At 48.4% G+C, this 21,390-nt stretch overlaps 1 protein-coding gene across 5 annotated transcripts in view; it reads left to right on the plus strand.

The window, feature by feature from the left end:
- Positions 1 to 18,480, plus strand: part of Rgs8 (regulator of G-protein signaling 8) — a 43,876-nt gene extending 25,396 nt beyond the window's left edge. For 4 of the 5 annotated variants that reach the window (XM_087581507.1, XM_087581506.1, XM_087581508.1 and 1 more), the window contains 2 exons: positions 10,907 to 11,073; positions 13,510 to 18,458. In XM_087581507.1, the coding sequence (XP_087437633.1) occupies positions 10,907 to 11,073; positions 13,510 to 13,692 (350 nt within the window). In that variant the 3' untranslated portion in view covers positions 13,693 to 18,458. 5 annotated transcript variants of the gene reach the window in all.
- Positions 18,481 to 21,390: the final 2,910 nt, after the last annotated feature.

Below are 21,390 nucleotides of genomic sequence, written 5' to 3' on the forward strand. Positions count from 1 at the left end.
TATGCACCTTAGCTTGTATAAACAAATTTTCCCGTCCCTACCCTCGGCTCGACTTGGATTCTATTCAATGGGCTGTTTTCTCCCATTGATCAGGAATGCAAGAGGACGCTGGCTTTCGAGAGAGTACTTTGGTAAACACAGTGTTTAAAAATAATTTTTTTTCTTGTTTGTTTTGTGTTTTTCCCAAGCCTGGGAACTGATGGAGGCTCAAGTCCACCCTTGATGCCAGCTAAATCGGGACTGCTGGACCTTGAACTGTTACCTAAGCCACCCTCCCTGCTGTACCAGCTGCACTCCTCATTCATACTGACCCAATTTCTCCCCTTATGTAAGCACCCTGCAGGGAAGAACCAGAGGGAGAGAGCCGGCAGCCGGCAGCATGTGCGGCCACGGCGTGTTCTTGGAGGTTCTGTGGCTGTTCAAAAGGACGCCAATATCCTGCCCACTGTTCCCGGAATCCTGAACACAAGCTTGTCCCTTCCTGCTGCTGGCAAGGCACCAATCTCACAAACTTTGTGCTGTTTTCAGAGTTTTGACTCCTGGGAGGGTTGTTCAGAGAGAGTCCAACTGAAACGCTAATAAAATAACTCTTCTAGAGGGCCCCCACCTCCCTCCTCCTCTCCTGTTTTTCTGAACTGTTTGCTATCTGCCCACTGCCTTCAATTGGTCAGGACTGCATCCAGTGTTATGCATTGAGTTCTGGATCATGACTCCATCAGGACATGGGAGTTACAGTCCCTGCTTATAAGTCAGACTCTACCTGTCACATGTGTGTGTGTAAACCCCTTGCGGTCCCCTTAACCTTGTGATGATGCTGCTGTTATCTGCATCTTATAGCCACCCACGAGAACCAAAGAGCAGAGAGGCCATACCTCTCTACACACTAGCGTATGCCAGAGCCAGGGCGCAATAGCTTCAGGGGTTGGAGAGAAGTTGCCCAAAATGTGTGGGAGGCCAGGAGTGCGGTTCTGGATCAGAGCTCCAGGCTTCCCCAGCTAGTGTGCAGAGGACACGGGCCTCTAGCTTCGGCAGCACTGCTAATGCAAGCATGGCTGCCCCCAGAGATAACAGCAGATGCCGCTGAGCTGTTTAGCTGCGTTTGGAACCAACCACGGTTTGTGGACAAACAGAAGGCAGGGAGGAGGGTCTGGCGGAGGGAAAGTGAATGGTGGGAGGACAGGGGAGAAAAATGGTAGAAGAAACAGGACAGGGGTGGGGAAAGGTGCGGAGGAACCAATGCAAAGCTTGCTGGGAGGATGGAGAGAAAAGATGTGGGGGAGAAGACAAATATGTCACTGCTCCTGTCCCCAGTAATTCACTTGCTGGGTCATATCAGCACGAGATGTGGACCAGGCCTGGAGCAAGTGGTCCACCCTGAGGCTGCTGCTGCCTCCTGCCATCCGCTACAGGCAGGAGGAGGCGGGGCTACAGGCAGGAGGAGGCGGGGCTACAGGCAGGAGGAGGCGGGGCTACAGGCAGGAGGAGGCGGGGCTACAGGCAGGAGGAGGCGGGGCTACTGGCAGGAGGTTGGGCGTTCCTGAAGCAGTAGTGCACCCCTATTGTCCGTCCCTCCTAACTCACTTCTGTTGTTCCAGGGTGGAACTTCTCTTTGCTCAGGGACCCTCTATGGCCTGCCTGCAGCAACACCTGCTGTGGGTGTATAAAATGGATGGGGGGGGGGCTGTGGCTGAGAGAGTAGGTAGAGAAAGTGGGGAGTCTGAGAAGGGATGAGGGCGGGCATCTGCAGGCCTTTGTGATGACTGCTGTCTTTGCTGCAATCTGTCCTTGTTACTTCTCAGGTCCAGACACCCAGGAGAGTCCATGGTAACAGGGCCACTCTTTCTCTTTTCCTGGCCCCTCAAACTCTCCCTTGAAATGTCTAATAACTCCATTTTGGAGTGAAAGTCTGGGTTTATTCCTTGCTCTCCTGAATCCCATCCTGAACTGCAGGCCATCAATTGATTTGATGCCCGGAAGAGCACAGTGTATTGCTAAGGATACTTGTGGTCCCTGGCTAAAGGCTGGAGAGGATTCTGAGAAGGACAGGTTGGCTCTCTCTCAGTGAAAGAACCACTAGTGGTAGGCTGACTGTCAGGGTTGTGGGATGGAAAGAATTTAGGTCTTCCAGGCTCTTGGTGGTTCCTAATAGCCTCAGTTCTCACCACAGAAAAGGTGATGGGAGGTATCCTCCAGCTGGACAAGCCCCAAGTCTGTGAGCCAAGTGGCGCCTTTGCAGGGCTGTGGCACACATATGCTCAGTGTGTTTGCCTGATTGGGGTTACATTTATCCCCGCTTTGAGGAAAGTGGGCATTGGAGAGAGGAGGGTTGTGCTCTGACGTTACCCAGGTGTATAGGCAAATCCACCTTGCTCCTTTTACTGGCTTAGTGACCACAGGCAATCCTACACTCAGGTCTCACATTCCTTTTGTAAACCAAGCTTAAGGGCTGGCGTGATCGACCGCTCACAGTGAGTACCAGGCATTTTTTCATAGATCGCTTCACTGGATCTGTGCAGTGCAGTGAGTTCTGGCATGGTCTCCTTTCACAGATAAGACTTCGTTCCATCTCAGGCCTCAAGATGTTAGAGTATTCTCCCAAGGCCATATGGGATTCAAAACCAGAGCCAATGTCTTTGTCTCTGTGTGTGTGTGTACATACATGTGCAGATGCACAAGCACACGTGTGCAAGTGCGGTTGGAGGTCAGGTGTCTTTTGTCAGGAGCCACCCACCTTATTTTATTGAAACAGGACCTGAACTCAGGTCCTCACGCTTCTGCAGCATACACTTATCGGCAGGCCATCTCTCTAGCTCCAGAACCCTTTCTTAACCGCACTGACGTCATGATGCATGAGGTTATAAGGCTAAGATGACAATGACCCTGGAGTAAGTCCTCTGCATGTGGCAATGATGGTGTTGAGGGGAAGGAGGGGATGGGACGACTGATGAGTACAGGTCTAAGTACACAACAGAGCAGTAACTCTACTTGGAAAGTGTCTTCAAGTCCACTCCGTCCTTCTACAGTGATGATCATGAGATCAGTAAGGCCTAATGTGTCATGCGAGGTCACATTAAGTGTGGGCTTGGCTGGAGAAGTTTCTGTTCCCTTCTTTGGGTGCGGAAGCTCTCTCCAGGAATCAGAGTCTAAGTTATCACGATGCTTTCTAAGTGCGCCCTGCTGCACCTGGGTTCATGTCCCTTAAACTAAGCGGCTGCTCTGACTCTGTGCTACTCTCTCAGGTGCCCCACCCCCCATAGCACACGGGGCACTTATCATGACACAATTCATTATTTATATTATTCCTTTGCTCTCATTACATTACATTGGCTGGAAGGCGAGGTGGTGATCTCACGTGACTTCTACGTGCTGTACTGCAGAACCTAGTACTTGAGAGTCGCCTCCTTCCCAGCAACCTCACCCCCAAATGAATAAAGGTCAAGGCTGTCCCCTCGGATGTATCTCAAATATGTCCCTCCCCTGACTGATTCTGTCTTCACCACTGGTTTGTTTACTTCATCCTTAAGGAAGGCAAACCCTGCCATTTCTTCTCAGTCTCTCGGCAAGACCTACCTTCTCCAATGCTAGCTTTGTGCTCGCCCAGGACTCCCTTTACCTGCTACTTTCCTTCTTTGAACATGGCTCTAAAGACCTTGCTCTGGAGTCATGGGGGTCTGGTAAGGCCTCTTGGTTCATATCAGCTATGTAGCTGGGCCACTTATTCAACTTCTCTAAGCTTTAGTTCCTTTCTCTACTCTCGTCCCCACCCCTCTTTTCCCCCTTCCCCCTCATCTCATCAAGCTGGTCTCGAACTCACCAGGCAGCTGGGAATGACCTTGACCTTATGATTGTCTTGCCTCCCATCTCTCCTGCACTGGGATTATGGAATTACAGACTCATACTGTAACACTCAGTGTTACGGGCTGCTGGAGGTCAGAACCCAGGTTTCATGCATCTAATCTAAGACTAGCACTCAACCTACTGAGGCAAACCACCAACCCCTTTAGTATCTTCCTGTGGAAAATGTGGGATGCATTTTCCAGCATTGTTGGGATCAGCATTGTTGGGAGAATTAATTCATCTGGGGCTTTGTATGATCTTGAAGAAAAAGCCTGAGATACAGTAAAGAGAGTTCCAGCACCCAACTCCTAAATGAATAAACATTAGCCCATCACCTCCCACAAGCATCGTTGGATAGAACTCCTCCTTCCCACCGTAAACTTGAGGCTCCTCTGCACTGTCCCATAGTCGTCTTTCTTTCTCTCCGTCGGAACTGTGTGCTCAGGCCACCTTTCTGCCTTCCTGGTCAAGCCTTTCTTTAACTCGTCATACTCAACAAGTCTTTTCTGGCATGTCAACATTTTAAATGTATCAAAAGTATCCTGAAAGCAAACAGAAACATCTCTGATCTCAGGCTTCCCCTTAACTATGCTGTCCACTCTCCATCCCCCCCAACCCCTAAATCTCTTTCAAGAGACACCTGAATGAACACTTCCTTCCCACTTCCCCTTCTCTGTTCTACTGAGGTGCAGCCAGGGCCGCTCACACCCCTGACACTGTTTAAACCAATTGTTGCCAATAGTGGCACGGAGCACTCTCAGTCCAGCCTGTGCATACATCGGCCACTCCCTCCTTCATGCAGAGCTCTCTCTCCCCGCCTTTGTGCAGGGCTGCGCACCCACCTCCTCCTCTCTGGCTCCTTCACAGGTCTCTGAATGCCTGTCTGAAAGCGAGTTTGATCTCATTGACTACCGATCTTTCTAGAGGGTTCCACATTACACTGATGAGTGTTTTGAAGTTCTCACCTCTGTACATGTGGCTCTCTCTTCCTGGAATCATTTCCATCACCCCCTTCCTTCTTTCATGTTGTTTCCTTCTCTGTTACTTCCCCCAGCAGTTGAGGAGCTTCTCCCTGCAGATCTTTGTTCCCAACGTAGACTCAGTTCAGGGCATTCGGGGTTCCTTCAGGGCGCCTTGTCCTTCCCTGTCGTCTAAATTACCCACCACATCATAATCATCCTGATCACGATTTCCTCTTTTTCTTTTGCTCCACCTACCTTTTATTGGTACACTGGTTAATTTTCTTATTGCTATGACAAAGTATCTGGCAAAAGCGACTTGAGGATCTTTTGGCTCATGTTGGAGGTGATGTAGGGAAGTTATGGTGCCTGAGGTATGAGGTGGCTGGTCAAATCGCATCTTCATTCTGGATGCAAAAAGAAATGTGTTGGTTCTCAGCCCACGGTGTGTGTAATACCTCATTGTGTCTGTTCTCTGCATCTGTTGGAATGGCCAGGTCACCTAACAGAGTGACTGCATGAATCAGTAAAAATGGAGTTGTTATTATGGTTAATAACCCTTAATCCCTAATGCAGTGTGTTGTCAGCTATGAGGTCAGGCGAGTTCTTTCTCAGCTTTCATAGACTTCTCTGTAAACTGGGGAGGAGAGCCACACCAGAGAGTACAGTGTAGGTATAAGCTCTTCTTATCCCCACCAAGACCCACCAAAGCTGGGATCTAGGTGAAGAGAGATAAGGTCTTTGCCCTAGAGAGCAAAATAGTCTTTCCATAAAGCGCTGCTTACTAATACAGTAGAGGGAAGCAGAAATGTAATATTCCTTATCTGTGACTCCATTAAGTGTATTCTCAAGCATCTGTTTCTGTTCGGAGGGAAATGAGACAGTGAACTTGAACTCTCCCATTTAAGGAATTTAGTTCCCTCTAGCTTACAAACAGTCAGAGCTCGTCTGAGTCACTTCCCAGGTTTTCTAGACCAGTGGTTTTCAATCTGTGGTCATGACCTCTTAGAGGTAAACTGACCCTTTTACAGGGTCACCAGAAAACACATATTTGCTTATATGTCATAGCAGTAGCAAGATTACAGCTATGAGGTGTTGAAAATTGGTTCTAATGCTTTGTCTTAATTCGGCCCCTAAAAGGGAATCTTCATGTCCAAATGCTGAAGGTCTCTGTCTCCAATTGGAATGTGATTCATTCATAAAGAGCCAATGGCTAATGGCTGGGCAGGATGACAAAGGCAGGACTTTTAGGTTCCTGGGGGAAGAAAGGAGAGGAGAGGGTCCACCATGAGAAGGGATAGGGCGGACCATGCAGGGAAGGAACAGGAGGGAATTAATGGCTGAAATGTACGTACAAGAAGGAAAGCGCCCCCAGAAGGGCTGCCCAGAAGTGCCTTGGGCAGCAAAGATAGGGAGCTGCCCAGAAGGAGCCAGGACAGCAAAGATAAAATATAGATTTAGGAGGTCTTAAGTCAGGAAGGCTGGAGGAGAGTGTTTGCTGGCTACCAGGAGTTTTAGGAATGCCCAACCATTGAGCCAGTCAAGACATATCAAAATGAAGCTGACCTGTTCTTCATTCATGAATCCAGAGAGCTCTTGGGCAAGTGTGCAGGTGCGACCCACCACGAGCCAAAGCGGTTCAACTAATTCACCACAACAGATGGCGCCCAACAATGAAGTAGCAACAAAAATAATTTTTTTTTTGCTTGGGGGGGCTCACCACAACACTCGGATCGGTATTAAAGGGCGGCAGCATTAGGAAGGCTGAGACGCACTGGTGTAGACAAATGCACAGTTTGAGGATGGTTCATGCTTTTCCGGGCCTCTCCCTGACTGCAGTGGAAAGTATGTGGAAATGAGGCAAGTGCCACATGACCTCATTTATCCATAGCACCTAAGAGTAGATCTTGTCGAGGTTTAGAGTGGGAGCTAGAGGCTCTGGAGAATAGGGAGGGGAGGTGGGAGAGAGGGACCCAGAAGGGCTGTTCATAAGGTATAGTTGGAAAGGAGCAAGAAGGTCTGGGGTATACAGGAGAGTGACTACATATTGCATAACAATGTGTCATAGAAGCCAGACTCACAGTCACAGATGACTCACACCTGTAATCCCAGCCCTTGGGAAGCTGAGGCAGGAGGATTGCTATGACTTTGAAGCTGATGTGGGAAGATAGCTGGTTCCAGGTCAGCCTGGGCTAAAGAGTGAGACTCTGTCTCTAAACCAAACCAAAACAAATGTGTTACACATTTCTAAAAGTTAAAAGTATTTTGAAAAAGTTTAACACCAAGAAAAGGTTTGATTTAAATATTACACAATGTGTAGAACATATATTACCTCACTATGTGTAATTTCTATGTTTTATACATCAGTTAAAATAATTTTATTATGAAAAGTAGTCACTGCGGAGAAAAAGGAGGGATGTGGGGAGACTCTGTGGTCTTTGGGTTTCCCTGTGTCTGTGTAGGTTGCTGCTCAGAGTCCTCTCTTGCTGACTCAGTCCTTTCTGGGGACTTTTGTCTTCCTATCTAACCTCTGCTTGTAGCTTTCACTGCAGAGGATCGTCTGCAAACAGTGACTGTCTCCTGGCATGCATGCTTGTAAGCAAATCTGATGTTACTCCAGAGCTCGTAGCTGTGTCTGTATGTCCTCCCTGGGGACCTTTGAGAGCATAGAATGTGGGAGGGTCCCAAAGAGAGCGTCTGCAGGGTGCTAATGAGTAGCCATTTTATGATTTGTTATCTGATATATCTTATCCAGTGTTTGTCTGTAGCCTGTGCTATAGGCAGCCTCTTGAACAGAACTTGTAGACTGCTAGTCTGAAATCTGTATCAGATGGAGTCACTCATTGTTTGTCTCTTGGATTCCTAACTTGCAGTGTTCCTACTGTTTTTTTCCTAGGGGTTTGACCTGGGTAGGAGTGGGCATGGGAGGTACCTGGAACATCCTTCTCTCTCTTGAACCTAAATCCTATCAGTCTCTTCTTCTTCCCCTGGCACAAGAGGGTTTTGATTTTCATCCTGCCCAGTGGGAAGGAGCCTTACATGATATTCTGACTTCTCCATACTGGATATGTCCTAGGCCTTGCCTGTGGTGCTGTGATCTAAGCCAGTTATCCAATGCAGTGAACAACAATGTCCCTTCCATGTAGGAACCTGCAGGGTGGGACCACCCTACTTAGTCACTTTAAAACAGCCCTCCCCACCAAAGCTTAAATCTCTTTAGCTTAGCTCTGCGAGCCCCATGAAATTCTTTTACTGGGCTGGACAGAGGGCTCAGCAGTTAAGAGCACTGGCTGTTCTTACAAAGGACCTGAGTTCAATTCTCAGCACCCACATGACAGCTGACAACTGTCTGTAATTCCAGTTCCGGGGGACCTGACACCCTCACACAGACACACAGGCCAGCAGACACCAATGTACATAAAATAAAGATAGGTCATAAATTATTTAAAATAGAAGAAAATGCTTTTCTTTCTCAAGTCCTTGGCTCTTGCCATAAGAGGTTGTAGCTTGTAGGATTGTTGTTCTAGGGTGGACATTGAAATACCTGCTTAGGGCGACGTGTGATGAAGACCCCAGCACTCGGGAGGCACAGGAGGATGGCAAGTTGAGGGAAAGTCTAAGTTACAACATAGTTAGTCTCTCTAAATAAATAAATAAATAAAAACAGAAGAAGGCAGATGTGTAAAATGACTTTTTTGTAATCAAGAGAAATAAAAGCATTTTAGAATAAACATTTTAGGGTAATAAACATTTTAGGGTCAGTAAGATGGCCCAGTGGATAGAGACACTTGCTGTGCAAACCTAATAACCTGAGTTCAAGTCCCAGACCCCACATAAAAGTGCCTGGAGAGAACTGACTGCACGAAGTTATCCTCTGAGGACCACATGGCACATTACACATTACTCTCCACACACATGATGCAAATACAGACAACAACAACAACAACAATTATATTAAAAAATAGATACCTAAAATCACATGTCCCACCAATGCTCTGAGCTGTCTTGGCTAGGGCCCTCTCCTGGCACGTATCAGTGATTATCAGATGCCCAGGTCATTGATGACATGGAATTAAAAGGTGCTGGGGCCTGGGAGATGGCTTAGTGGGTGAGAGTGCTTTCTTTGCAATGATGATGACCTGCATTCTAATCCCTAACACTCACGCTCCTGGCTGGGCATGACTGCACATGGCCGTAACCTCAGCATTGGTGGCGAGAGATATTGGATTCCTGAGAGCTTGCTGGCCTTAGGGGTCAACTTGCATGAAACAAAGGTCAGTTTCAGTGGGAGAGCCTCTCTCAAGACAACGAGGTGTACAGTGTCTTGTTCTGGCCCCAGCATGCCCATTCATAGGTGTGTTCAAGTACACACTCAGGTGTATGCACCACATATATAAAAACACACACACACACACACACACACACACACACACACACACAGAGAGAGAGAGAGAGAGAGAGAGAGAGAGAGAGAGAGAGAGAAGATTGTTAGGTTAGGATCATCTGAGCGAGCCTGGTATCTCAGCTCAGCCCCACTCAGGAGCCTGAGGCAAGGTTACAAGGCTGAGCCCTGCTTGGGCTATGGGTTGACATTAGGGGAGCAACAAACGACCAAGAGGGAGAGACGGGGACATAGCTCAGTGGCAGAGTACTTGCACAGTATACTGAGGGTTTGAGTTCAATACCCAGCACCCAAAAAAGGTAACACTTTTGTCCTTACATGAATTTTACAAAAAAAAAAAAAAAAACAAAACCAGTCATCGAGTCATTTTTTTAACCAGGTTGGTACCTTATTCTAGGGTGTTCCTCACTGTAAGAACTCTTTCCAGAAGGGTGTGATTGTTTTTCCAGCAAAAGGGAATGCTTCCAGAGTTGGGACAATTGATTAAAAACTTTTTCAAACAAACAACTACTGGAAATCTAGACTATAAATAGCTGTTATTTTCTCCTGACCCAGGGTGGTGACTCTCTTTATGTGTACGACTGGAAGCGCTCTTGGCAATACATATGACATTGATTAATAAGAGGAAAGATTGGATTAGCCATTAGATAAATTGGCAGAAAAGTTATAACCAACCTCAATTAAAGCATACAACCTGGTTCAGTGAGATGATTTAGCAAGGAAATGCAACTGTTACAAAACTCAATAGTCTGAAAGTCATCTCCAGGGCCAGACCCAAATGTTGTTGTTGTTGTTGTTGTTGTTTTATGGTGGTGGTGGTGGTGGTGGTGGTGGTGGTGGTGGTGGTGGTGGTGGTGGTGGTGGTGGTGGTGGTGGTGTGTTCAAATTGGGCCAGAAAAATGGCTCAGCAGGTAAAAAGTGTTTGCCACCAAGACTGACCACAAGTCTCCTGCAAGTTATCCTTTCTCTCTCTCTCTCTCTCTCTCTCTCTCTCTCTCTCTCTCTCTCTCTCTCTCTCTCTCTCTCTCACACACACACACACACACACATAAATGTAATTTTGAAAAAACTTTTTAAAGAATCTAATGCAGTAAGCAAATTTCAAAGTAAAAAAATGAATAGACTAAAACACCAAAACATGCCCTCAAAGGTTTTCTAAAAGAGATGGAGAACACATCCATGCAGCAGGATGTAGTACAGACTGGATTTCTGTTGGTTGTTTCTCCCATAGTGGTAAAGGGTTGGCCCAGAGACATTCATATTCCCGTCCAGTTTGTCTTACAACTGCCTGTGTCTTCTCTCTGGTGTGAACTCAGCTTAGGGTATAGAATGTATAGTGCCTATTACCTTGGTTAGGGTATAGAATGTATAGTGCCTATTACCTTGGTTAGAGTACAGAATGTATAGAATGTATAGTGCCTATTACCTTGGCTTACCAGAAGACTCAGGGTTCAGCAAACTCTGCATTAGTGGAAGGGCAGTCAACTCTGAGGGTTTAATCAGAAGTGACCACTGTTGTCACTATGGGATTTAAACATTTCTCCCTGATACCTGCACTCTGACCCATGGACAAGAAACATGCCTTGCTCCTAGGGGTGTCATCAAGTGAGGCTGCTGGCAAACTAGTATTGTGTCTCCCGCATCTGCAACCTTTGGTCTTAAGCTTCTTCCTATCTGTCTTTTCTCCTATCTCTTTCTGCATCCATAGATGGGGTGGCAGCCTTCCGTGCCTTCCTGAAGACAGAGTTCAGCGAGGAGAACCTGGAGTTCTGGCTGGCCTGTGAGGAGTTCAAGAAGACCAGGTCGACTGCAAAGCTAGTCACCAAGGCCCACAGGATCTTTGAGGAGTTTGTGGATGTGCAGGCTCCACGGGAGGTGAGCTTGTCATGACAGCTATCTCCTGAGGTCTTGGGGCGGGGTGGGGTTGATTCATACCCTGGGATTTCTTCCTATTCCATTGGGCCTCCTAACTCAGACTTGCATCCTGATGAGAACGGGAGATCCTGATGAGAACGGGGTAGCTTTTAAGGAGTAGAAGCTCAGAGTTTGCACAGAAGGCCCTATATGAGGAGTGTTTTTGCTGTCTGCCTGACACATGTTACCCAGAATGTGTTTTTTGCCCCAGTGATTTTGCAAGAGTAAGTGCCATGGAGTGCATGCATGTCTGTTTTCCTGTTGCATGCAGGCAGCACTGGGGGCCTCTGGCCTGGCTCACTGGGTAAAGCCTTCTGCTGCCAATCCTGATGACCAGAGTTTGATCTCCAGGACCCCACATGGTGCAGGGAGAGAACTGACTCCTGACAATCGTCCTCTGACCTACACACACACACACACACACACACACACACACACACACACACACACACCCCACTGAACAAATGAACAAGCATGCAATAAACAGCCTTTAAGGACAGCAGAGGTAGGGGTTGGGGATTTAGCTCAGTGGTAGAGCGCTTGCTTAGCAAGCACAAGGCCCTGGGTTTGGTCCCCAGCTCGGGGGTGGGGAGGGTGGGGGAAGCAGAGGTTAACAGAATAAGTAACCCTCTTTTAAAGGTTTTTGTTTACAGTCTAATTTCGGCCACAATGTGGGAACATTCTCAATTTGTTGAACCACTCTGAGCCTTGTCCCCACCCCCTCGCCTCCTGCCACACTCCCCCCACCCCATATAAGAGAAGCTATGTCATTCACCTTTCTAGGCTACTCTAAGTGTTAGAGATAAAACATCTCCTGAGCATTTGCCATTGCTCATTAATGAATATTTATAGTCATTTTCATTGCTGGATTAGAATTATGTATAGCTGTCCTGAATTTTAATACAGCATGTCCCCGGGAGGGTTGAATTGAACAGTTTGCTCTCTGTATTTAGGCAGCTTTGACTTGGGTGTAAGGTCTTTAACGGTTGGGTCGAATGCTCTTAGTCCCTAGTAGTGGCATATAGAGAGACAGATGTATGCTTACCAGGGTCTGTCTGTATCCGGCATCTGTTGACCTTGGTAGTTAAGAGAGAACGAGAGAGAATGTTTAAGGGGACCTTCATTAACAAATGGCTTGAGATTCACATTAGTCTGGTATCAATATTCTTGATTAGGGTTCATTGATTTGAAGATTCTTGCCACTGTTCTCTTACTTACGTCTTCTGTTTTAGACAAACTTTGTAGTCTTGCTCCTCTCTCTCTCTCTCTCTCTCTCTCTCTCTCTCTCTCTCTCTCTCCCTCCCTCCCCCTCCCTCCCTCTCTCCCTCTCTCCTCCCTCTCTCCCTCTCTCCTCTCTCTCTCCCTCTCTCCTCTCTCTCTCCCTCTCTCCTCTCTCTCTTCTCTCTCTCCCCCTCCTCTCTCTCTCTCTCTCTCTCTCTCTCTCTCCTGTCTGTCCTCTCACTTTTCTTTTCCCTCCCTCCCTCTCTCCCTCCCTCTTTCCCTCCCTTTCTTCTTCCACTTCATCCTCCTCCTCCCCCTCCTCTTCTTCCTCCTCCTCCTCCTCTCTCTCTCCCCCTCCTCTCTCTCTCTCTTTCCCTCCCCCTCCCTCTTTCCCTCTCTCCTCTCTCTCTCTCTCTCTCTCTCTCCTGTCTGTCCTCTCACTTTTCTTTTCCCTCCCTCCCTCTCTCCCTCCCTCTTTCCCTCCCTTTCTTCTTCCTCTTCATCCTCCTCCTCCCCCTCCTCTTCTTCCTCCTCCTCTCTCTCTCCCCCTCCTCTCTCTCTCTCTTTCCCTCCTCCCTCCCTCTTTCCCTCTCTCCTCTCTCTCTCTTTTCCTCCCCCTCCCTCTTTCCCTCTCTCCTCTCTCTCTCTCCCTCTCTCCTCTCTCTCTCTCTCTCTCTCTCTCTCTCTCTCTCCTGTCTGTCCTCTCACTTTTCTTTTCCCTCCCTCCCTTTCTCCCTCCCTCTTTCCCTCCCTTTCTTCTTCCTCCTCTTCCTCCTCCTCCTCCTCCTCCTCCTCCTCCTCCTCTTTCTTTTTTAGACATGGTCTCTTTACATATCTCTGCCTTCCTGGAACTCACTATGTAACACAAACTGGCCTTGAATTTACAGAGACCCAGCGTGTCTGCCTCTTAGGTGCTAGGATTAAGGTGTGCGGGTGCCTCCAAACCCAGCTGCTGTCCCGTGTCTTCACTCACCTTATTCACAACATGAAACTAAGCCTATCTGGACGTCAGCCTCCACAACATTTCTTCTGGAATCCCAAGGAATAAAGCCCAGGAAAGCAGTTTGAAAAGCATTAGTGAACCTAAAGAACGATGCTGTCATTGATGGGCTCACTGCCCAGTAGGTGCCTTGGCCTCCGAGGGCCTGTGACCTTGCTCTCTGTTTGTATCTCCAGGTGAATATCGATTTCCAGACCCGAGAGGCCACGAGGAAGAACATGCAGGAGCCGTCCCTGACTTGTTTTGATCAAGCCCAGGGAAAAGTCCACAGCCTCATGGAGAAAGACTCTTATCCTAGGTTCCTGAGGTCCAAAATGTACTTAGATCTGCTGTCCCAAAGCCAGAGGAGGCTCAGCTAGACCTCAGATGGGGACTCTTGAAAGTCACTGGCTTTCTTTTGCCCTTGCTGCCGAGACCACATTCTAACGTGAAGTGTCATAGATATCCAAAGGCGCTGGGGTTTGGGGTGGAAGGCTGGGGGGTGACAAGGGAATGAAGGGCTTTTCCAAAGTATGACCCAGCTACTGGAGCCAGGACTCTCTTCCTTCTACCCAGACTTGTGTTTTGGTTAGAGGCAGCACTGCTGCTGTCACCCTTCTCTGGGTGGGCCAGTAACTGGCCCTACATAATGCCTTCCGTCATCTCTACTGAGAAGGCAGATTCACTGTGCCGGGCTAATTTGTAAATAGTGCAAACACAGTTCCCATCACCTCCACACCACACCCTCTTCAGTAGGACTCCTGATTTTCACCTTGTCCTTTCCCCAAGGGAGGAGTACCTAGACGCCACAGATCCTCAGTCATGATGGATTGTCACACCCCAGTGGCCCAACCTGAGTGAGTACCGGGACCTCAGAGTTTAGAAGAGAGGTCTCTTTGGAATTCAGTTCCCTAGCAATGTTGACGGGTAACCTCTGACAAAGGACATATTCCCTGGAGTTGGCTGTGTCATCCATTTCCACCGGACCAAGACGGAGTCTGAGATCTCTTTTTAGACTTTAGACTGAGGAATTCACTGAACTTCCGTACTCTTGCAATTCCAGAAAGTGTCTTGGTAGATTTCTCCCATGGCTTCTGAGCGGAGCTGTCCTTTTTGAAAGATAAGAGTCTTCTTCAATTCTATTAAGAACTTTTCTAGAAGTGGAGTGACCAGGGAATGTAGCATCAGTAGACTTTTGTGCAATGCGGCTCCATATAACCTGTCTGTTGCCTAATGTATTCCGTGCCGTCACCTCCCCATGGCATCACATAGCACTGATCTCTTAGGATGAAAGCGGCTTGGCAGAGGGAGGTAAATTCCCATAGCATGACAGCTTTCTTAGTGCCTGATGCTTTCCCTGTCTCTCCACCTCCTCCTTCCATGCCGGCCATGTAACTCTGATGGGGGACACTGGGTACCTAGGCTGACACTCTCATTGCAGCTTGCTTCCTGGACATACTTTCTTAGAAAGGGTCCACTTTTGGCTGTCGAGAAATAGCTGCCTTCTTGGTCTCTAGCCTTTGGGACTGACCTTGGAAGATCACTGTGAATACCAGGCTACGGAAATTCTCCTGCAATGCTTGTGCGGTGCCCCAGGGGAACTCTCGGAAATGCACCGCGATATTCTTTCTTAGAGGAGTCAGGAACATCATGGAACCTCTACAGCTGCCCAGGAGAAAGCTGTCCCTGCCATCTCCTGCAGGGACAGGAAGATGATGAATCTTCAGTACAGCAAGCAGAAGATAGAAGACGAATCTAGAAGCTGCTGGTCTCTGGGTGAACCGAGGATGTGGTGAAGACACTGCTACGACAATTTACAACCAGTCAACGTGGGCTCATTGAAGGGCTGTGAACGTTCAGCTTGAGTGAATGAAAAAGTCTGTGGCCAGGCTGCCCTAGAAAGTCGGTGGTGGAAGGCTGGGCTGACACTCTCCTTTTGTGGGGTGCTAGCCCTTCTGAAGTATTCTAGGGTTTGTATTCTGGTCTTGGGGAATCAGTTCCTTCCTTGGTTGTAGCCAGACAAGGCCAAGAAGGCCCTTGAGTCCTACTGTGTTAGTGCCAGCTGCCCTCCAAGTGGTACACCGTCATCTGTGAGTGGGCGTTAGTGTCTGGATGTGAAGAGAGAGAACATCTACTTTCTAGGCCTCACACTGAAGGGACCTGTGGCAGTCACATTTAATAAGACCTCTGAAGCTTCAAATGGTTCCTAGTTATAGCACATAAGATTTTTTTCCCCACCCTGATATAAAAATATTCTTAGCTAAAGCTGCCAGAATTAATGTAATGATTAAATTCTCTCACAGGGTATTTTTTAAACATTGTTTACATATGAAATGTGCATCTGCTGCCAATGCTACTGCCCACTCTGTGGTGCATGACACTGGGCCTGCAGCGATGGGATCGTCCTAGAAGGGCCTTCTCACCATTGGCACTATCCCAATTCAAAATGGCTCCACCCGCGCGGTGCGGCACCCTCACTTGGGGCCTAGAGTTCAGCTCTTGATGGGATGAAGGCTGCAGAAGGTGATGTCATGCACCCTGGTGACTCCTTTCCGCGTGGGAGGTATGAAGGAGCAAGTTGGAGTATCCTGAGTTCTGTAGCTAGACGAGGACATGGAGTTTGTGTCTGTGTCGAGGAGCAGATAGCTCTATGGGACTCCCGTGGAGCATCTGGTGTGTGTGTGTGTGTGTGTGTGTGTGTGTGTGTGTGTAACTGTGAGTCTTGGGCAGTATACCACAGACATGCTCTTCCCATGTAAATAGCTTTTCACATACCGTATCTCCCCTGCTTCTCATAGAAGGTGCAGAGCTTCTAGCCCTGGTACCTCCTCTTAGGCACTTTAGTCATGCTAGCCCAGATTCTGATGTGTGGTGAAACAGAGAAATGTTTACAACATCTAGAGCAATATCCAAGCATACCTCATCTCCGAGCTTCCATGTCCCCCAGTTCCCTCCCCTTGTCTCTTCCGCTACGAGCCTCATCTGCCTCACCAGGTCTTCATTAAAGATGCCACTGCTTCCATTTAATGTCTTCCTTTGCTCCAGTCATGCAAGTGTGCTGACGACTGGCCCCGGACTCAGGCCAGCCCAGGCAGCAGGACACAGAGCCGTGGCTTTCCATCCCTGAACGGCCTATTGGTCCCACTGGAGTGTTGACTTGCTTTGGGTCTGGTGTGTGGTTTGCTGTTGCTCTCGTGGAGTGACTAGATCTCAGTCATCGACAACTAGAGCATCCTGGGTTGAAAGGGGAGTGATGCTCTGAGGCAGCATTTATTGTTGAGCGTGAGCATGGATCATAGGGACCACCTTGAAAGCCTCTCACAAATGCTAATTCCCAGCTTCCACACCCGGAGGAGGTGCTGATCCTGTAGACCTAGGCAAGGGACTTATAAAGCAACATTGAACAAAAGAATGAAGTTCCTGGATATGGAATGGCCTGCAGGCATTGGACAAAAAAGGCCCAAGACAGTGGTTCTCAACCTCGCCACTCACTAGGCTTGCCAGGGGGAGCAGAAAAACAAATAAACAATCAAACAACAACAACAAAACAGTTCAGTTTCTACCATAGAGTAGCTAAGTCGGAGAGGCTCAGAGGGAGTAGTAGTTTTTTATAATGTCCCACTAGTGGCGCCAATGTGCAGATGTGGACTGGAAGCAGCAGCCTAAGCAACGAAGAGGAACAGAACTGAGTAAAACAGGACCCGCCAACCCACCTGGATGGCAAAAGCCTAATATTAAGCCAAGGATGCCCTGCCCTTTCTGCAGCTGACTCTCACGGTGGTTGCTTCGTGCCTCTCGGTCTCACTGGCTCCTTTGAGGTCATGCCTGGGTTCAGGCTAAATGAAGTAGTTGTCAGTAGGTACGTCAAAGTCAGGGAGCATCAAGGGCACTTGACTGAGAACTGGTTTGCCAGGCTTCCCCGGCCTTTACCACAGTGCTTCCTCCAGGCCTGTACCATGAACTCTATCTCCCTTTGTCTTCATATACTCTTGTGTTTGGCCATTGTATGTCAGGCTGTGCCCCTGTACCCAAGGTCACGCAGTAGAGTAGCTGGAACATTGCTAGTGAGTGAAGAGTGTCTCGTTAGTGACGGTCGTGGTACAACAGCTTCCAAACCTCTCTGAGGAGGGTGCCCCTTCCTGGAGAGGATCAAATCTGGGAGGATTTTCCAAGACTACAGTGCAACATGGATCCCTGCTTCAAACCCTCGTTAATTTTTCTGACCCTGTGTTGGATAGGCAGCAAGGAAGCTGCAAGCGGGCTCTATTTTCTGGTGCTTTCCCCAGAACTGGCTGCTCTGAGAAACCAAAGCTGTGAACAGAAGAATGATCTGCCCAGATGTTTGTCCTGGACAGGTCTACACGCCCTGGACCATAGAGAAGCTCTCTCTGCTGGGAGGGGAAGGCATGAGAACTGGGGGAGGATGGGCAAGGTGGGGGAAGCATGAGGAAGAAGGGGCAAGGCAGAAGAGACCCCCCCAGCTGCCAGCATGACAGCTGCTTCTCTGTGTCCCAGAGGGAAAGGTGGGAGGGGGGGCACATTCATAGACAGGATGGTCTTCTAGCAAGAACCCCAGAACTCCATTGACCCTGAAGAGGAACTGTGGTTTTCTACCCTTACCTTCAGTCTGCCAAATGTTAGCTTTCCTGAGATCCATCCCCTTCCAGTTAACAACGAGAGGTGGTACCAATATTCCTGGCGCTGGGCGTCTGTGCCACCGTGTCAATTGGCACGAGACAAGGAGGGAGAAGCCAAGAGGAGAGATGGCTTTCTGTCCCCATAGCTTCTCAAGGACCCTACAGGATGCTGTGGGACACAATGAGATACGTCAGGACAGGACTACGGGCCTCGCCAGGTTTGGGGTTTGGGTCCTCTCAATAAACTGTCTATTTCTTGAACTTAACCCCTTCACTCCTTCCCCTCTGCCAGGTTAGGAAAAGGCGAGTAGGCCCCACACGTGTCCCGACCACAGTAGCCTTAGCGGGTCACTCACGGAGCACAACAGAGTTATAGCAGCTCATCTGCCATATAAACCGCTTGGCCGACCGAGTCCTCATTGAATTCTTTCATTACCATGTAAAGCGAAATACATTCACCTTTACTATACACAGGCTGTGAGAACATAATAAACAAAACCTGAACGAGCTGCCCTTCGCTCTCTGCCCACATTGCTGGCTGTCTGACTCTCTATGAGGAAACTCTTCACACAACACGTGGACTCCCCGGGGGTGGTGGGGGAGCTTGTGGCCCAGCCCTGCAGTGTCTGGCACGGGGCTGGCCACCAGGAAGAGTAGGGGTGTGGATAGACACGGGTTGTCTGAGAATGGTCCGGGGCTGAGCGTAGGGGGTGGTTATGAGAGTGGCTTTGTGAAGTGCTATACAAATGCCAGGTGGTATTTTTTTATTTGTGCCACCCACGGCTTGAAAATGCTGGGAGAGAAAAGGCTGGCGACGGTTTGGAAGTTTGTTCAGCTGGGGCCATCTGAAACGCAGTGGGTTCAGTAGCGCTTATGGCTAGAGATGGCTTTGTGCGAGGCCGTATCCCCGAGAGGTGCCGCATTAGTCATCAAGTCTTTGTGCCTGGTGCTCAGCTCCTGCTGAGGGGACAGAAGGAGACTGAGCCACCGACTCTGCTGCCAAAGGCTTATTCTTCAGGTGGTGTGAAAAGATGGAGATGCATTGAAACTTTATAATCCAAATAACTCGAAATTAAATTAAAAGCAAACCAGAGAAGGGTCCAGCTTTTAGTAGAAAGTTGATTTTTCTTCTAAGGTAAAAATCTCTGGGTTAAATGAAGAAGGGGGTTATTAAGCAAAAGATACCCCTCAAATCTCAATTTTGCAGACTGGGAATGATGGCTGGCAGAAGGACTTCAGACTACAGCCCTCCCAGGAGAATACATGTGGTGGCTTTCTCTTTTTCTAGCTTTGCTTTTCTGCTACTTCTTTTATTGCCAACAGAGGCCATCTCCTATTGCTAGGAGACAGTGGAGGGCCAAGGACCCAGTGACCATGCCCTAGTGTGAATGCTATCTAGCCTAGGCTGTGGGCTCTAAACTGGAGTGGACTCTGGTATACTTCTAATTTATTGATGTCTCAGAAAACACTCCTTACAAAACCCTCAATGGGAGTGACCTCCATTCTGGATATGCCTGCTTTTTCCTGGACTATGCCCCTGTGGTTTGGTGGCCCCTGAAGTCTACATTCCCGCGGGTTCCAGGAGGACCCTGTGCTGACCTTCACGTAGGATACCCATGACGGGTCCACTGGGAATGCTGAGGCCTGGTAAAGCAGAACGTGGGCTTTGTTTGGCTCCTTTAATCGGCCTAACATGACACTGGCTTTTCTGGGCTGAAATCAGACCCCCTTTTCTGGGCTTCGGGCATCAGGGCACATGCCACGCTCTCCAATGAACATGGAACCTGCTCCCTCTGAGGGTGAGGTGAGAGTCAGGCACCTCTTCCTCCTTCCGGGGATGGGGTGTGATAGGGCTCCCAGTTACCAACACCTTCCTCTGTAAAGCTTCACAAACTCCCCTGCCTTCTGCTCTTTGGATGGGGTAACAGAACCCTCTGACTGGCTTTCCACTCCTTCCCTGAATGGTTACTTGGCTTTTGTGTCTGAGTGCTGTCCTGAACTCTGACAGAAGCCCTAGCAGATGTAAGAGACTCGGTGGCTACACCTAGAGTTTCCTAACACGTGGTATCTAAGGGGAAAAGATAAGTCCTACATCCACTAAGTAAGAGTCATTGCCACAGGCAAAAGATCCTGCGGGAAGCTGTTAGGCTGGGCCTGTCTTTACCATGGAGTTGCTATAACAAAACACCATAGACAGGGACTGTGTACAGACAATAGACCTGTATTTCTGTTGTAACAAACTCTAAGTCATACTTCTGAGCTGCAAAGACAGAATGAAATCAAAGAAACTCGCAGTCTCTCTCTCTCTCTCTCTCTCTCTCTCTCTCTCTCTCTTTTATAAAAGGATACAAATTCCTGCAGCCCATGCCTCACCCTGTGGCACAGAGGGCATCTAAGTTCACAGCCTAGGTCACAGTAGCTAGATAAGAAAGGCCACACTGTCTTTGATGGGGCCAGAGCTATAGGCTCTTCCAAGGAGTTTGGAATCTGACCCTAAAAGCATCTGCGTTGGAATTCCAGTTTTAATTCTTGCAAGGCATATGAGTCTGGGCGAATTCCTATCTGTAAAACTGAAATATTAACAGAGCAGGACTTTGCTGCGATCAACAGTTAGTGCAGTCTTCTTTCCCTCCTCTTTCTTTTCTTCCCTCTGGGGATGGGGTGTGATAGGACTCCGGGTTACCAATACCTTTCTCTGTAAAGCTTCACAAACTCCCCTGCCTGTGGTAACCTCTCCTTCCTCAGTGGTTACTTGGTGTGGAACTGGCTTTTGTGTCTGAGTGCTGCTACAATCACGAGTGCAAATACAGTGTGTGTTAAGTGGAGTTCTCTCTGAAACGTTCCTCCTTTTGGAACTCGTTTGCTTCTTGCATGACTATGGAAGATGAACCATGGACCAGTGAAAGAGCGTAGGAGGTAAAGGTGACTGTTGTGCAAATCTGGCAGCCTGAGTTCGATCCCCAGACCCCTCGTAAAGGTGGAAGGAGAAAACCACTTCCTCAAAGTTGTCCTTCAGCTTCCAAAATGCACTTCATGGCAGATATGCCCACGATGCTGCAGAAATAAATAAAGAATAAAAGAAAACCACAGAAAGCTGATGCTATTATAGAATCAGTGTGCTGCCTTCTCTTCTCTGTCACACTAAACTCCCAAGGGAAGAAACTGTGTCTTCCTCATTCCTTGCTCTGCTCCCTAAATGTTTACTGAGAGTGTTGAACCCACAAGTGCTTTGTGGGGGGCACCCTGTATGGCTGAGACATTAGCATTATGTAAGGGTTGAGGCAAGAACTCTAAAACCTGGGACCTCCGTGACCTTCCTCAGCTCTTACAACGACTTTTCCTGGTTTACAAGCATTGGCACCTGATGGGTGAATGTGGGCCGCCGTGCACTTACAAGCAGGAAAAAAATGAAAAGGAAACAAATGGGAGTCAGGAGCTTAG

This window comes from Rattus norvegicus, chromosome 13 (assembly GCF_021556685.1).
Source record: "Rattus norvegicus strain SHRSP/BbbUtx chromosome 13, alternate assembly SHRSP_T2T, whole genome shotgun sequence".
Taxonomy (NCBI): Eukaryota; Metazoa; Chordata; class Mammalia; order Rodentia; family Muridae; genus Rattus; species Rattus norvegicus.